This window comes from Arvicola amphibius, chromosome 1 (assembly GCF_903992535.2).
Source record: "Arvicola amphibius chromosome 1, mArvAmp1.2, whole genome shotgun sequence".
NCBI classification, from domain to species: Eukaryota; Metazoa; Chordata; class Mammalia; order Rodentia; family Cricetidae; genus Arvicola; species Arvicola amphibius.
Window position 1 is genome coordinate 94,031,098 of NC_052047.1, and position 17,728 is coordinate 94,048,825.

At 57.2% G+C, this 17,728-nt stretch overlaps 1 protein-coding gene across 6 annotated transcripts in view; it reads right to left on the reverse strand.

The window, feature by feature from the left end:
- The window catches only part of Ptprs (protein tyrosine phosphatase receptor type S), a 59,793-nt gene that overhangs the window by 21,706 nt on the left and 20,359 nt on the right, over nucleotides 1-17,728 (reverse strand). For all 6 annotated transcript variants that reach the window (XM_038321853.1, XM_038321828.1, XM_038321846.1 and 3 more), the window contains 5 exons: nucleotides 16,724-16,869; nucleotides 15,944-16,085; nucleotides 13,533-13,721; nucleotides 9,242-9,352; nucleotides 13-282 (listed from right to left, as the gene is read on the reverse strand). In XM_038321853.1, coding sequence (XP_038177781.1) covers nucleotides 13-282; nucleotides 9,242-9,352; nucleotides 13,533-13,721; nucleotides 15,944-16,085; nucleotides 16,724-16,869 — 858 coding nt within the window. The remainder of the gene's footprint in view (nucleotides 1-12; nucleotides 283-9,241; nucleotides 9,353-13,532; nucleotides 13,722-15,943; nucleotides 16,086-16,723; nucleotides 16,870-17,728) is intronic.

Sequence of the window (17,728 nt, forward strand, 5' to 3'; positions counted from 1 at the left end):
GTCCTGACTTACACTTCACAGTGATCTGAGCCACAGCCTCAATCACACCAAGGCTGGACATGGCCACACACGTGTAGTTGGCTGAGTCCTTGACATCAGTGAGTTCTAGAACATTCCGACCCACGGGCATGTCATCCTCGGGCGTCAGGTCTTCGGCCCCCTGCATCCACTTCACGTAGGGCATGGGTGAGCCCACGGCCACACAAGTGATATTCACGTTCCCACCGGGCATAATCTCGTGGCTCATGGGCAGGATGGAGAAGCGGGGGGCCACACGGCGGACTGGGGAGGGCAGGCGGCGGTTTGGGCAGGAGAATGAGCAAAGGGCAGGATGAAGAGGAGGAAAGAGAAAAAAGGGGGGAAAAGGGTAGAAAGCCATTTAAATATAAACAGGGCCATTACAGCCCCCCAGGTCATTCATTCCCCCAAAGGAAAACAGAACAACAACAAAAAATTAAACCAAACAAATTATAAAAACAAATTCCAACACAAAGGAAACTTCAAAGGTAGGAACTTCACAAACAATATAGATCTACCGGAGTGGGACACGAAGCGTTATCTCATAGCAACAGGGTTTCCCCGACCAGCGCGGTTGCTGATCGCAGCACGGAAGGACACACAAAAATTTATCGGCAGTTTCTCATCTTTGTGGAGAAATGTGGCTTAGGGGGAGTCCCCCTGCAAGGCCGCCCAAGAAGTGGCAACTACCACAGAAGGTGCCAGAGGGCTCTGGTGGCAAGGGCTGAGATTGGGGATGAGGCTTGCCACCCTCCTGGGAAATGAGGACAGAACCTGATCATAAGGAGGTGGAAGGACCAGGGAACTCCATGGCCTCCCGATCCGATCCCCCAAGGGAAAGATGAGAAAAATGCTAATGAAATTTTTGTGGTTTTGGGGTGTTAGAAACCCTCCTAGAGCTTGAAGCTTCTGTCGGATTGGACACGTTTCCATCAAGAGATGCAGCTCTCAAAAGTCACAAACATCATGCAGAAGAGAGAGAAAGAGAGAGAGAGAGGGAGAGAGAGGGAGAGAGGGGGAGGGAGGGAGGGAGGCACAGGGTAGGGAGAGAGACTGATGGAAGGGAAGTGTGGGTCTTAGGATGGTGGGGGAGAGCAGAGAGAGAGAGAGAGAGAGAGAGAGAGAGAGAGAGAGAGAGAGAGAGAAGATGGGACAGTGGAGGGAGCCACTTCAGTGCTGCATGGTACTCTAGCCGATGGGGCGCAATGCAACGCAATTGTCACATCAGCCCTGGCACAACCATAAATAGGATAGTTAATGACGACTCATAGTTGAGAATTCTTAACAATAAGGAGCCGATGAGCTGGAGCATTGGAGACAGGGGCATGTTTGCTGCGTTCCTTAGTGGGTGGGGATGGATACCACCTTCTGCAGGGGCCTCTTGGGCTTGGAAGGCAGCAGGACATTTCCAGGGCTCCGTTTTCGGAAGCTGGGTGGGTACTGAGGTGGGCGTGGGACACTCATGGGGACCCGAGCTTCGAAGAGTTGCCTCCTCCCTGGGGTGAGGCTCATAGTGACACCCAGCCAGAGCCCAAAGAAGTCAAGGGGCGAGAGCTTGGCCTTAGGTGTGTGAAGATTCTCTGACAGGCTGAACCCCAACCTAGGAAGACACGTGAAGGCCGTCGCCATGCCTCTGCCACACGGGTCCGGGGAACAGCCTCAATGGGCACTTACCACTACCTGCTGTTAAAGGTTACTCTGCTCTGCCTGGGGTGGGGGGGCAGCCTGTACCATTCCTGCCAGTCTGGGCCTTTAGGCAGACACCCCAAGTTGTTTTCAGAATCCAGGTGGAAGTCAAAGGAGGCGGGGACAGGGGCCACTAAGATGGGAGTGAACATCTGCAGGCTGCAGCCCTTCGGAAAACGTAGCCCCACAAAAAGTCCAGAGTCATGGAGGACATGGGATGGAGGGGAGGGGTAGGAAAGACATGGGGCATGCAGGTTGGAGGTGAGGGGTGGGACAGGGATGGGGGGCACAGTTCCAACAGGGCTGGGTGGAGGGTGAGGAGCAGGGGTGGCGGCACCGGGGTCCAGCTGGCCACCTGCTGCCAGCATCCACAGCGAGGCTCAGGGTGGGAGATGCTGAGGCTGCGTTGTCATGGAAACAGAATGAGTGGGAATGAGTGTGGAGAGGCTAATTAATCCAGGACAGAAAACGGCATTTGACGTCCAAACCAAAACTAGGAGGGGTAGGGGAGGCAACAAATTTTAAAAAAAAATAAAAAAGCAAAAACAAATCTAAAGACCAAACAAAAGCGCCCTGAAAGGAATCAACACTCAAAGCAAGAAGAGAAACATGGAATATGGGTATGGTTGAAAATCGGGGTCTGAACAGAGAAGGGCTGTGGCTGCCCCAGGGAGATGCCCGGGCCCTCCCCACCAGCAGAACACAGCATCCGGCCTCGCCACCCGGTACTCAGGGTCTGCTGGGCCATGAGCCACCAGAGAAGGCTTCCTCGGGGCAGACCAACCCAGACCAGAACCTGCCTCTCTAGATGCCCCTGAACCTCATTCGGGGAACAGTGCACTAGAACTCAGAGGAGAGGCCTTTGCCCACGGTCTAAGTCCCCCGTGTGACCCACAGGGAGTGGGTTCTGAGGGGACAGAGTCCCGGTCTCTGCCCAGCACAGGCAGGTGACTGCCAACATTGTTGTCCAGACCCCCAGTGACAAAAGATTTGATCGGTTACCTATTAGTCAGTCACAGCTGCTGTCTATCAGCCGCAACAGCGATTATCTATCTGCTCATCAATCCATCAACAGCTGTCTGCTGGCAATGGCCCAGCCTCAGTCTCCTGACAACTGGCATGGCAGGCTCGGATGTGCTACTTCACAGCTGTCCAGAGCCGGACCTTGGCTGCACGTTCGTCTCATCTGACCCACAAGCCCAGTTTGCAGAGGAGACAGTGGGCCGGAGGTGACAAAGCCAACGATAATGAACAGTTGCCAACCTCAACGCCATCTCTGCCCACTCTCTGCCATTTGCACATGAGCAGCAAGGACAGCTGAATGTCCCTTTCTCAGCAATGTGTGCGTTCTTTCCAGGGACCCAGTCTACTGAGCCACGGGCCCTGCCTGAGCCATAGCTGTCACACTCAGTTCCTATGCAAATGTGTGGAACCCCAAAGGGGCAGAGTTGAGAGCTTACAGGGCTCCGATGTCTGGTTCCAGAGGTCTTGCCCATTTCTGACCCAACCTTAGTTTATGTTGAGGGCACTGCTGTGCGGGAGGGACCTCAGCTTCCAGAACACAGAGGCCACAGATGACCTGAATAACTGTCTATCTAGGGCTGTGACTGTGGCCATTAAATGCTGGTTAGGACCACAAGTCAGTTAACGCTCATCATCCCTGACGTGGCCAGCCTCTATAGGTTAAATGGCCAATCGCTATAGGGCAAACGGCCAGCCACGGGGAGTGAAAGGGCTGGTGGCTATCAGCTACAAGGCCAGCCACGGGGAATGAAAGGGCAGCTCCCGTTATGACATGGACGTCAAGCAGCTGCGCTGCTCACTGGCCTCTCGGCCCCTTGGTTTCTCTGTCCTTCAGGAAGTGGGTTGGTTTGCCAGAGTCTGCAAGGGAGGGTGCCGTAGGCAGGAGGTGTCTCTCACCCCCTCACCCTCCGAGCCAGAGGGGGTGGCGGCCGGCCGATGCTGTGTTTTGCACCCTCGTTTTGGGTGGTCGCCCCCCACTTTGTTCCTCCTCCCCTTGGCTACAGGCCTGAGGTGCACATTAGGAAATAAAGTGGGCACAGAGCCCATGGGACGGACAGGCCCCGCGGGGCCCCCGCCCCAAATTACCGACCTGAAAGGAGGGTCCAGGCGGGTTATAAGGGGCAACACCAGCCTTGGTCCTCAGCACGCTCCAGCTGGCTCTGGTCCCCAGCGCTTCTGGTCACCGAGTAGCCGGGAGGGTCCCAGCAGGGGAAACCAGTGTGGGTGAGTGGGGTCAGGAGGGTTGGGTGTCAGGGGTGGGGGATGGTGGTGGCAGGTCAGGAGGGGATGGTCGCTTCAAACCCCGATTCACATGGCAAAAAAAAAAAATCAAACCAACTGAAAACCATCAAAGCAACCAGGAGACAGCCTCTCCCCCAGGCAGGAAGAGAGGCAGAAACCAAAACTCAAAAGTAGGGTTTTGAGGGTGAGGGATGGGTGGGCAGGGACAGGAGGGGTGAGAGGGGAGAAAACTCAAACAGTGAGGTGATCTGGTTGAAGCGCTAGGTAGGGCCCACAGTGTCACACAAGCAGCACGGAGCAAACTGCAGGTTGGGGGGGGGTGTCTGTGGGGCATTTTGGGGTGAGAGAAAAATGTGGCTGGTTCTCTGAACTCCAAAATGGATGTGTGGATGGAAGCTGGGGTAGGGGTGCCAAGGACTGTGCAGGCCTCCAGGGAGGGGTGAGTTAAGCTTAGATTACACCTGTCACGGAAAGGAGGGGGCAGAGGCCCAAGTTCATGGTCCATCTCCCATCGCTTCCCCTTCGTCCCCTCCCGACTCGCCTCCCTGTATGCCACCAGCTCCACTGGCCATGATGCTGCCACCTGAAGGGCCAGAGGGCCAGAGCCCTGGCCTGGGCGTTTGAGCAGTGGCTGCGGCAGGCTGTTGGTTCTATACTCCACCACAGAGCATTTTCTGGTTGTTCAATTTGGGGGGAAGAGTACCCAGTCTCGACCTCTTTGTTTCCCTCATATTTTTGCCAATGGACTTCCCCACCCCCACCCGCCACTGTGGCTGTGGGACATTAAAAGGACCAGGTGTAATCTAATGTCCATCCGACCCCACCCACAGGGCACACAGATGCAGGGGTGAGGCAGGCAGCAGGCGACGTGTCAGTCAGTGCTCAGTGTTCCTGTGGGACAGCCCCTGCAGCCCCCCAGATCCCGCTGGAGTCTCCCCGCCCTGAGACTCCTCTCCCTCAGTACAGACAGGATGGTGGGGATGGTGTACCATCACCTCCCCGGGATCAGGGCACAGTCAACAGACCCCACAGAAGCAGGGAGATATGACAAGTGAGAGGGGTCCGAGGTCCCACACCTCCAGACCCTGGGTGCGGTTCCCCGAAGGCCAACCTGTTTGCCACAGGAATGAGTGGAGCAGGTCAGCCTGCAGGGGCCTAGGCCCAGCCGTGCTCTGAAATTGTGAGGGAACCGGGCATCCTTGTCCAGCACTGGGTAGCCTGATGGCCACTACCTCGAGTCACTGTAGGTGGGAGACTGTCCCTCTCTCTGCAGCAGGTGGGGAACGCATCAGTAACTGAGTGCACCATGGTTCAGTGATGCTATGTTCCAATGGGTGCCGTCAGATGCCATTGTTTTTGGTTAAACCGCGAACCTGTTAAAGGCTCACAGCTCTATACTACTGATGAGGAAAACGTGAGCAGCCTCCAATGACGCCATCTGTTTGTCTCCTGGCACGGTCTTCCGTCAGGGAAGCCTCAGAGAGGTGCGGAACGTGCATGTGAAAACTGACATATACTATACATATATAACAGGCTCTGGTGGCTTAGTCCCCGGGGGTCAAAGTCTGGGCAGCTCCTGGCTCCCTCAGCAGAAAGGGAAGGGGGCTGGAGCCAACTGATTGACTGACTTAGTGCTCTGCAGGCCTCGCAGGCCAGCCGCTGCTCTCCTGGTGGGTACTTCTGTGCCAGAGACTTTGTCTCTCCAGGCTCCCTTTTCTGCCTCTTGGGCCCCAGGACTTCCTCAGAGAAAGTCATAAGGGGGAAAATGATATCACTGGCCCGGAGGAGACACCTACCCCCAGTGGATAGGGCTCAGGGAAACACCAGTAAAGACCATAGGGTCCAGGGCTTGGGATTCGCTTCTGCACTGTGGAGCTCTGAGGCAGCCCCACAGGCCACGGTTCCCACAGGCTGCAGCCAGGCAAGTCTTACCACTGTCCCTTAAACTGTGACACACGGGAGACCCCCGACCGCCTACGGCCGGACTCCCTTCCTCCCAACCTTCCAACTCCTGTGAGTACCTGGGTCTTCTCCACCCAGAGCACGTGACACCATCGGCTCTTAGAGCCAGAAAGCAATCAGGAACCCTAACAGGAACCCTAAGAAGTCACATGAGCAGTCAGGGTCACACATGTAGACATCAGCACCTGCTTTGGGCTGGGCGGCACTGCCCAGGGGTCCCTGCGGCCCAGGTACAGAGTACCAGGACCTGCTTTGCCAGGGCTCAGGCTAAGAGGAGTGACATCATCTCTTCCTGCGGCATCTAGAGACCTTTGCTGACAGTGCTTTGGATTTAATGACCTGAAAGGCAGAGAGGAGGCTGGGGGGACAGGGTGACCTGTGGGGAGGGGGCCTGGCCCTCAGCTGTCCCAGGGGGGGCAAAGAGGTGGACAATAGGCTGGGCATTATGGGGGGTTTATTATTGTGGATGGAACAGACTGTGGATGTGTGGATCTCAGGAGAGTTGAGAGAGCAAGAGAGAGCTAAGAGAGAGGGGAAAAAAGAGAGTTTAGAAAGAGGAAGGGCAGACAAAGGAAGAGGGAGGAAGTGGGGGGAACAGAGAGAGAGAGAGCGGGGAGAGGCCACGCCCCAAATGACCATGGTTTTCTAGGGAATCCCACAGCCCTGATGCTCGGGCGATCAGAAAGTGACCATGCCATGGGACAATACCCGTGGGACAACACAGCTGTGGTCGCCCTCAGAGCCAGGGAAGGAGCAGTGGCTAACGCAGCCTGGGGTAGAGGTGCACATGCCGCAGACCAGCTCACTGGCCAGGTATTCTCCCAAAGTCTGTCACATCACCCCCTCTCATCGTCCTGCCAATGGGCACGCATGAAGCACTGCCGGCTGTCACTCTGCACTTTCTGCTAAGTGCTCGAGACTCTGGCACCCACTCTCTCGCAGGTTAGCCATTACTGAGTGGGAACCCGGGCACTGGCAGTCCCCACCCCGCTGCGTTCTTTGGGAGGGCAGAATGTTAAATAATACGCTGAGGCAGGAGGATGGGAGATGCCCTTGGGATTCCCTCCTGCCAGCCACCAACTAGGAACCAGTTAACCCAAGTGCCCCCAACTCGTGCCCCTTGTCCTGTGGAGCCTAAGTGGTCACTTTTCGTCAAAGCATCCCAGCTGTGGGACCCCTTCTGCCCTCTGGGTGACAGCTGGGACAGGAACACTGGCTTTGAACTCACAATGCATTTGGTAACAACCACAACAGCTCAGGCCAAGAAAACCAAAACCAAACAGCACAAAACAAGACAGAACCAAAGACATTGCTTTGGGGAGAAGGGTGTCTGGTGAGGGGAGGCAGAGCGGGAGGGGGGCAATCAATCTCCCCCAAAAAAAACTTACAAAAAAAGTTCAAAAAAATAAGAAAAAGAAAGAAACCAAGAAAACAAACAAACAGAAGACAGACACTCCAACAGAAGGTCGGGGATCCACCAAAGTGACAGGAGTGGCATGCAGAGAATTTTTTTTTACATTCTCCCAGCATGCATCAGGCCCAAGTTACCATGACGACGAGTGCAAAAAAAACTTAGCAACAACATTACCAAGGGATGCAGAGGCGACCACAATGCAAGCATCGCGTGTGCCGGCCGCGCTGGCGGCTGACATTACGTCTGTGTGTCTTTCTGGGTTGTTTACTTTAGGCTTGGTACCTCATTCCACTTTATGTCTGTTTTGCTATTCATTTCCGTGTGCGTGTGTGCGTGTGTCTGCACAGCGTCTGCATGTGTTTCTTGCGTGTGTGAGCACGTGTCAGCTGTTAGTAATTTTTTTTCAGAATGTAAAAATGTGGGTAAAGAAAGTAAAAAAGAAAAAACCACACCAACCTTCTCGAAGCTCTGAGGGATGTAAAGGGGATTTGATGCGCACAATGACATGGGGAGAAGAGAAAAAATAGGGGAGATACAGAGAGTAAAAAGAGGACTTCCCACGGCTAAAGCTGCAATCGTCTGCTTTTTTTTCTTTAAACCAAAAAAATAAAAAAAATTAAAATCAAAAAAGAAAAAAGAACATAAAGCTCCCTGTCTTGGCTCAGCCGAGCACAGCCAGCCACGCTGACTCGCTCCCAGACCCTCACCTGCCCCCAGGGAGGGGCTCGGCGGGAACACACAGGGCCCTCCTCCCTCCTCACACCCTCAGCTAAGGGCTCCTCCCTCCCCACTCCACCCCTGCTGGCCCCTCTCTCCTGCACCCTACCAGACTCACAACCCCCATCCCCAGTGTCTACGAAGACACACGCAAGTTAGATGAAGGCCGGTCGCTGGAGTCCTGCGTGGACCGCAACTCACCAGGGTGCCATGGTGGTGGAAGATCAGACTGGCCCCCCTCCCACCCACTCCCACCCTCCCTCCACACGGCCTCCTGCTTAGAGCCAAGATGGAAAACCCATAGCCAGGACCCAAAGGAGTTGACTAGGAGCTGCGGAAGGCAAGGGCTGGAGGGAGGGGGCAGCCTGCCGGCCTCCCTGGGTGGAGAGGGGTGAAGGCCAGGGGTGCTGCAGGGAAACTGAGGCTGGGGGAGGAAGGTGAGCAGGTCAACTGATACAAGCAGACGGGAGTCCCCGGTGCGCCCGTGGGACGTGGAGGAGAGTGCATCACACCAAGGGTCCCATAGGAAGCCTCCTGGGGGTGGAGGCATGGGGAGGCAGCCGTCCAAGACCCCAGGCTTCCAGCCACAATTGAGCGAGCCTGGGATTCTGAAACCCACATAGGGTTTCCAAGGGCCAGGTGGCATGTCTCGCCACCAAGCCACAAGCACAGGGGTGAGCCGTGGTCCTGGCCTCCCACAGCCTGGATATATTCCTTATAGAGCGAGCATTGGGTTCTGGGATGCCGGTGGAAGGACAGCTTGGAAACCCCATTCCCCACAGTTTTCGCTAGAGGACACTGGACGGGGCAGGGAAGCAGGGAGCCACGAGGCCACAGGTTCAGAGAAGCAAAGCCAGCAGGACACAGGAGGCACACACACCACACAAGCCAACTTGGGGTGGGGGAACGTGGCGGGGGGGGGGCAGTGGCCCTCAGGCTCCCCCAGCCCTGTAGGCCCGAGATTGGCCCCCCAGCCCCACACTGCTCCCACCCACCCTGGCATCAGTGTGACCCCCAGAGGCCCACAGTACAGTGATTGTCACTCCAATGACCCCATGAGGTCAGGGCCTTCCTGCTCGGGTCGGCACAGGACAGGGGAGCCAGGAGGCCATGAGCCCAGGGTGGGATGGGACAGGGTGGGACGGTGGGTCCCTGCCTCTGCCTGGCGGAGTTCCCTACCTCGCACGTAGAGGTTGGCGGGTGATGAGTAGCGAACGCCGGCGCTGTTGGTGGCCACGCACTCGTACTTGCCCTGGTCGGTCTCCTCGCTGCTCTCGATCTGCAGGGCACCTGTGGGGACAGGGGAAGGGGACCTCAGCCATGACGGCCAGCATCGGAAAGGGACGGGCCTGACGAGCACCCCAACTACCACATCCGCACTCCCCCCTGAAATGGCTCCACGGGGCACAGCATCACTGAGTGCCACTCCTAGGGACATGGGGAGGAGGCAGAGGCCACCCCAGCCTCCTGTGAACCAACAGGCCACCCGAGACTTGCAGGTGGTGGCAGTGAGCCCAGACCCTCCCCCGACCCCAGGGCAGCTGCCAGTCAGCGGAAAGGGACAGTCCTTCCTCCAGTGGAGGCTGACAGTCATGGGGGGAAGAACCTCTGGAGCCAGAAGCACAGTGACCTGGGTCAGATCTCAAGTCTGAAGCCCAGGACAGAGCGTAGGGACCTTAACAAGGCCCTACACCTCAGTCTCACTCCAGGTCCTGGGGCCCAGGGTGGCCTCTGAGCTGGTGGCGCACGCCCAAGGCAGAAGACCGGCATGCTCTCAGGCCAGCCTGGGCTACAGGAGACCTCGTCCCAAAATCCAACAAAATCAAAAACTCAAACACGGAGGAACCACTCACACCCACAGGGCCCTGAAGGAGGCCACGCTTCCCCCAAGGACATTTCAAACAAGTTAAAGCCGGGTATTGGGTATTCCCCGTTCACAGAGAAGCCAGGAACACTTGAAATCTCAGCCTCAGTGAACAACTCAGCGCTTACAAATTAAAAACAGAAAGTGTGGTGGAGACAGCCATGCCTGTCACCAAAGGCCTGGCTCAGTGTGCCGGATTACAGGCCTGCATCCCAGCGAGGGAGCCTGGCTCAGTGTGCCGGATTACAGGCCTGCATCCCAGCGAGGGAGCCTGGCTCAGTGTGCCGGATTACAGGCCTGCATCCCAGCGAGGGAGCCTGGCTCAGTGTGCCGGATTACAGGCCTGCATCCCAGCGAGGGAGCCTGGCTCAGTGTGCCAGATTACAGGCCTGCATCCCAGCTCCTAAAGAGCTTGACTGAGCGACAGCCATGTGAAAACCCTGGGCTCCTAACCCAGCTGCTCCAGACTTCTTGTTCATGATCTTGGTTCTGTTGGTGGTGCTCCAGCGGTGACAGGACCCCGAAGCCCCCACATTCCCTCTCTGAGGTGGATGGCCACCACAGAAAGCTTCCTACTGACTTCAAGGCTACTGCAGAGACCAGAGAGGGGAGGAAACCTGTTTGAGGTAGCACAGCAGGCCAGCACTGGGCCCTGGGAAAGTGGGGTATCAGACTCGCCCTTGAAGAATTCCTTTCTCTACTCTCTCCCAAGCTGAAAGCCCTAAGTCTCAGAAGGGCTTTTGCAGTTTATGGAAGATGGCTTTGAGAGTGACGGCTCAGCAGGGGTTCAAGGGGCACAGGAGGCAGTGCCTGTCCCTGCAGCGGGACAACTAAACTACACGGTCCCCTGCAGACACACTCAGCCCAAGTCACAGAGAGACAAACACCAGAGGGATGGGGGCATGGCGGGTGGGAGGCCAGTGAGAGCTGAGGGCAGGCTGGTGAGGGGTGGACCTCTTACCTCGGATGGGGGTGCTTTCTGTAAGGGAAACAGAGAGACACAGGTGAATGCCACAGGAGAGGGGGTGCGGGGCCAGAAGCCACGGTTGCCCCTTTGCCGGGTAGTGGAGCCGCAGCCAGGCTTCTGAGGGCTCCAGGCTGGGGCTGTGGGCCTTCCGGGCAGGTGCTTCCTGTAGGTGGCCTCCCCAGGTCTGGGTAGGGCCCCAGGGAAACTGCATCTCGTCCCTTGGGTTACTTTGGGGTTCCAGCAAGGGGTTGCTTTGAAATCCAAATGGGAAGGGGTGGGTAGCGGCAGGATCCCAGGAGTCTTGTTAGTGACTAGGGACTAGGGAGGGACAGGAGTTAGCACCGAGGGCTTTGGCACTGGTGTGGTGGGGTCAGGTGTCACCAAGGCTGAGAGGGAGACATGGGTAGGGAGCAGAGGGTAGAGTGGACCGTGCGGCCTCCTTCAACTCCAAAGGAAAAGAGGAAAAAGCCTTCTATGGGCTTGCCACGCTCAGGGAAGAGAAAGTTCCAGGCTGGGGGCGCCCATGTGGCCTCTAATGCTGTTCCTTTGCTGGGGCCAAAGCCAGCCGCAGCCATAAGAGCTAGCCCAGGCCTGCTGCATGGTTGGGTAAACTGAGGCCCAAGGCACACAAATCCGGTCTCAGGTGTTGGGGCAGCTGGCCCAATCCCTGCGTTCAGGGGCGTGGCTGCTCCAGCGGGGTAGCATTCCCCTTAAATAGGACTGGGGAACCGGAAGGTGCCCCGTTCGTTTGCCCCGCGCTCACCTTCGGCTCCGCTGGACCCTTGGTTCTGTAAGTTCCCTTATCTCCCTTTGTATTAAAATTGAATAATTATAAAAGGACTATTTTTGGTTATTTCCAATCTTCGCCGCATCACTCAGGCAGCCTCCTGGCAGAAGGCTTGACACCCTTTTTCACACCTTCTGAGCTGGACCTCACCTGAACCCTCCCTGCTCTGTGTGGTTGCTCCCCCCACCAAATACACACACAGTGTCTGTGCAGCCCTGGCTGGCCTGGAACTCATTGCAATCCTCCTGCCTCTGTCTCCTGTGTGCTGGGGTTAAAGGCACAATCATACCCCATGGAGACATCATATTTCCTTGGGGCTCCCCACCTACTGTCAGTGGGAGCCAATGGGAACTTGTCAACTGCAGTGGGAGTCAGGAGTGACCCTAAGGAAACTCTAACTTTGCTTGAATTACAGTGGCAGGATATGGCACCGGGACGTTGCTCACTGCCAGTCCCACAAGGGAAAAGGAACCCTACTTCCCCTCCCACCTTTATTTCAATGGTACTTGGTTTAAAGCTCAGGGCCTCGTGAACGTTTCTATCAGTCACTGTTACTTTAGTAAGAGTTAGCCCGGCAGCTGTTTCAGAATGAATTATCCGGTTGGACTTAGCGTCTTCAGCATTAAACCCCAGCTCCACCAACTGGAGCACTGGAGAAAGGTCAGAGCAGGGCTCACGAGGTGTGAGATCCCCCAGCCTGGGGTCAGGGGGCAGGAGAGGACGTTAGTACACATGCCACACGCAGTGGGTCAGTTACTGTCACGGTGGCTGTTAGTGTGGGGGCAGGGGTGGCAGGGCCGTTAGTGGTTGGCGTGGCAAAGAAGTGAGGACTTACCAAAGCTCTCTGAGAGTTACACGGAGGAAGAAGAAAGAAGAAGGTTAGGGTGGGTACTGGCATCTGAGGGGGAACACAGGGTCCAGGGCGTCGCTATGACCTTGGACTGGAGGGCTTCCCCGGTGTGTGAGCAGATCACTGTGGCTGCCAGTGGGCAGCCGTCTCAGGGGACATGGGGTGAGGGGCAGAGTGGACGCCCTGGGACAAAGGTAACCTTGCGAGGGGAGAGAGCGAGAGTGGGCCGAAGTCGGCCCGGGGTGCTGGGGAGACCAGGAGACAGGGGACACAGGGGACACGTGAGCCAATGGCTCACATGTGGCAGAGAGCCCAGTCGCTGCACTTTGGTCACACAAGGGAGGCAGGGTGAGCCACTCAGGGAGCCGCGCATACATAGACACAGACGAGAGACAGGAAACAGTGCTCCAGATGGACACACACCACTGTGAACCACCCAGCCTCACTGGTCCCAAGGCCTGGCCTCCATCTCCGGCCTCCCCAGACCAGAAGGAACAGTGACAGACAATCATCCACACGGCTTGCTTCTGACACCTTCTGCAACGAGGACACTCCCGGGAGCCTCTGCAGCTCCCATCACCCCTGTCTGCCAGTAGCCCTCCATCTCCCCCGGCTCCCTGCACCTGAGCCCCACCGACTGCTCTGTCACTGTGAATCTCTCTCCTACCTGCCAGGGCTCTCCATGGCCTGACTGCCCACATGCTATTGGCACACCCTGCCCACCTGCCCACAGGGCTGGTGCTCTGCAGCTGCCCATCGGCTACAGCCGTGCCCACCCACAATGCACACCACGGAGCCCTGCTCCCAGTGCGGGCCTCTGTGGCGCCCTGTGGTTTGGGTGCTGGGCCTGAGCTCTGCTCCTGGCCAGCTCTGCACACACCATGTTCCAACCTTGGGTCACTGCCATCCACGCTGTGTACCAGGTAGTCCCCACCAGGCCCAAGGCGTGGGCCCTCTGCTACCCTCAATGACACCTGTATCCCATTGGCCACCTATGCCCACCTGATCGAAGCTGCTTGATGCGCCCATTGCTGGCACTGGGGTCCACGGGCAGGAAGTCCTTGAACCAGGTGATCTCGGGGTCAGGGTTCCCGCTGGCGGCACAGAGCATGGTGGCTGTGCGCGTGCGCTCCACAACTTTCAGCTGGGGACCCATGTCAATGTTGGGGAAGCCAGGGGGCAGCTGGTCCTCTGGGGGTGTGCAGACCGGGAAGAGAGGGCGGAGTCTGGTTATTGCGGGAAATACCCTTAGGGTGGGCCCGAGGTGACCGCCGTCCCAGGCTGCCACCTCCCCACCACCCTTGATGGCTCACGCCCCTGAGAACCCCATGGCTGCTGTGGGCAGAGCTTGAAGGATCCCCACTGCCTTGACTAACCTGGGCTAACGCTGCTCCTGGGAGAACCCCAATGCTGGTGTCTACAGCTAGAGGGGGACACTGGGGACCATGGAGGGGTGACACCAATCCAGGCCCTTAGGTTCCCAGCTGGGTCTGGGCCACCTGTTTCTGCATCCCCTCCTCCCAAACTCAACCCCATACTCCTGCCTCTGTTCAAACATCCCCTGGAACAAATGGATTTGTTCTAGACCCTCCCAGAACTTCTCAGAACCCAAATGTCTCCTCCAGAACGTCAAACCCAGTTTGCTGGGACATGAATGTCACTGCAGAATCCCAGTTTGACACCCAGATACCCAGAATGGAGAGGTAAGAGCAACACGACCCTGAGACCAGCCTGGGCCACCAGGAGAGCAGAGGGCAGAGACAATGTGGAGCCACCCCAGTCCCAGGGGTATCTGCTGCTCCCAGGGGATGCTGGGTAGAAATGAGATACCGCAAGGGGCCCATGCCACCCACGGACAAACAGGACACTGGAGCCAAAACAGGGTCACTAGACATGTCCCTAACTGCCTGTATTTAAAAAATATGAGATAAGCTAGGGAAAAAGGGCTTGGGGCACTGTCTGTTGTGTTAACAGTGCACAGGTCTCAGCCTCTCTTGCAGGTGGCCCTGTCATCTGTGGCATGTCTCTGGTCATGACACCAGAATCGGTGTTTGCAAAGGGAGTCATTTGGCTTGTGGTTGAAGGTGTTTGGAAGGAAAGGCCTGGAGCCTCAGGAGCACTCGGGGTGCTGTGAGTGGAGGGGAAACAATGTCAGAAGGGATGGTGGGTACTGTGAAGGCGGCTGAGGACAGAAGTGGACAAGAAGCCACTGCCCTGGTAGGGAAAGCAACCTAAGATGTAGCAGGCTCCAGACAAACCTGAGGGGTTGTGTGTGTATGTGCGCTGCAGCAGTCGGCTGGGGTGCAGAGTCGGGGAGGGGCCCTGCTTCCTGGTGTCCCCACATGCCACACTGTGCCGTACACCTCGGGATTCACACATCCCGGGGCATAATCAGAGGGGAGGGAGGCAGGTGCAATGGCATGGGCCCTGGTGTCTGTCCTGAGGCTCAGTGCAGGGAGCAGGCAACAGTCAAAGAACAAAGGGAGGTGGCTGGGGGGCCTGGAGGAGGCAAGAGGATCTTTCCAGACTCGCAGAGAGGAGGGCCTGATGGATGCAGAGTAAGTCCCAACTCCGGGAGTGCTGACCGTGAGGCTGGCACGGGGCGGGGCAGTGGGAGGCTGGCTGCTGGGAAAGGTCAAGGCAAAAAATATCCCAAAGGGAGAAGGGAGAGGAGGGGCCCTGGGGTGTGGACTCCGCCCAGCTCCGCCTCTGCCTGCAGAGGTACTGAGGGGCCCCTTGTTAGAAATGACAGAATTCCCAGACTGCACAGTGCCCTGAGGTGGCCTAGAGCTCCCACCAATGCAACTGGCCCTGTGTCCCAGCTTCACGAGAGAGCCCTTGGGGACCTGCAATGCCAAGGCTGATGTTCATGGCCACAAATGCAATGTCCCTAAGGAACAGATACCCAGCCCTTACAGGTTCATTAACCCTGTCTGAGTCACACAGCTCCAAAGTGCCTGCCTTGGGGTCTGATCCCAGCCATCTGGTGCCAGTATTAAAGAAACATCTCAGTGTCCCTTAGACTGAGCAGGGCACAGGGTGTTGGGGCTCAGGCTATTGGGCTTGTGTCTGTCCTGGTTTTGGGGAAGCACCCTTTGCTATGTTCTTCTGTGGGGGCTGGCCCACTGGTGGCTCCAGGCAGACATGAGACCAGCTATGGCCATCTGATCCTGAGTGGCAGGGCACTTGTGATGCGGGCTGCCGGGAAGCAGAGGTCGGACAGCACTGACTGAGCTGGTGCGGAGCCTGAAGCCCACCAACTGCAGACATTTTAAACCACACACACCACGGGGCAGGCAGTGTTGGGGGACCGAGAAACCTTTGTCCTTAAAGCAACAGGCAATGAGGAGGGTTCCAGGCTTGGGAACAAAGTCTGCAGTCTGTTCTTCCTCTCTGCACCCAGGGGCCGGTACCTCGGAGAACAGTCAGCTTCGCGTGAACTGTGATTTCCCCCACCGAGTTCTGGGCCACACACTCGTACACGTTCTCATCTCGGGGTGTCCGCAGCGGCTGGATCCTCAGCACTGCCCCAGAGCTCTCGTCAAAGTCGATGGTCTGCGGGGAGTGGGGATTACGGGGAGTAAGGGTGAGGACACGTGGGGGGACACATGCAGGAGTAGGGGTGAGGACACATGGGGGACATGTGGGGAGTAGAGGTAGGGGGTGGGGAGAGGCAGGACACAGGACAGGGACACACATTTTGGGACACTCCTCACAGAATGGGACAAGTGAGCGGGTCCAGGGTGGGTTCCAGCCCAGCCAGGCTGTGCTGCTGGGGTAAGTACACTAGCCACCTCAGACATATGGCATCCGTGAGCCAAGGGTGTCACATGTGTGTGGGTGGGGACACGCGGGTGCGCACACAAGATGCCACCCAGGATCAGTCACGGTTGAAGAAGAGCAGCAGAGACGCACACCTGATCACACTGACTAAGTGCTGGGAAGGAGCTGAGCCTGAAGCCCACATACTCCATCCTGATTACAGGGCATGGACGTGCGTGCAGATGTCTGGTCACGTGTGCTCCAGCTGTGAGCGCTTTCCTCCCAGGTCAGAGAAGGGAGGCCCTGCCCGAGGACACACAGCACCGGTGGTAGACTAAAGAACCCTGTGGTGCTGGGGAGTGGGGTGCAGGACGGGAGCTGTGTGCCCCACTGTGGTGGGCAGAGGGCACCCCACCCCAGCCCCAGCTCACCTCAAAGCGCTGTGAGTTCACTTTCTTGCCCTTCTTGTTCCAAGTCACCCGTGGCTTAGGGTCGCCTGTGGCCTGGCACACGAAGGAGGCCACACCTCCCGACACACCGATCTGGTCCTTGGGCTCTTTGATAAACCTGGGTGGCTCTGGGGGTTCAGCAAGGAGAGGGGAGGTCTGAACGAGGGGAGGAGGCAAAGAAGTGAGGGTTTCCCACAAGCTCACACATGCACACCCTTTGGAGACTAGAGTTCCCACACTGAGCCCCTAGAGACGCCTCGGAAACCAGAGACCCTTTACACCTGGACTCGCCCCTAAAACATACAAAATGTGCCTTAATTCTTTAATGAGACTTGTGGGGAAACTAAGGCACCGGTGAGGGGAGGGAGGGTTCAAGGTGACCATAAGATGAGAGTCGAAGGCTAGTGAGGTGGCCCAGCTGGTACAGGCACTTGCCACCAAGCCCTCCAACGCCAGTTCACATGCCCTGTCAAGCCCACGTACACACAGTAATTAACACGTAAACGGGCATCCAAATAGAAATACAAAAAAAGACCAAAGTCGGTATTTGAACTCAGAGCCCTGGAGAGTGGTGTGAGCCAGGGGTGCAGGCCTGATGACAGCCTCATGGGGACTTGGAGGAAGGCTGGGAGTCCAGCTCTGATGCTCGCCTGGGGATCTGAGGTGGGGGAAGACTGCCCAGGACTGGATGCAGAGCGTTAATCACAGCTGAGCTGCAATCTCCTCCCCAGAAATCCCCAAAGCACAGCTGGGACACAACCTAAGCACCCAACAAAAGGGGAACAGATAAAGGTGTGGGGTAGGGTGTGTGTATGTGTGCGCGTGTGCGTGCACCAGGAGGGGGTAGAGGGAGCACAATGACCCTCCCCACAGACCTCAGCTTCTTCCGTTCATGGGTTACATGAGCTGTCAACAGGAGTTGCTGCCATGGGGACTGACCAGCCTCCCCTCCCCCTGAAAGAGGCCCCCTCCTGAACTCAAAGCCCC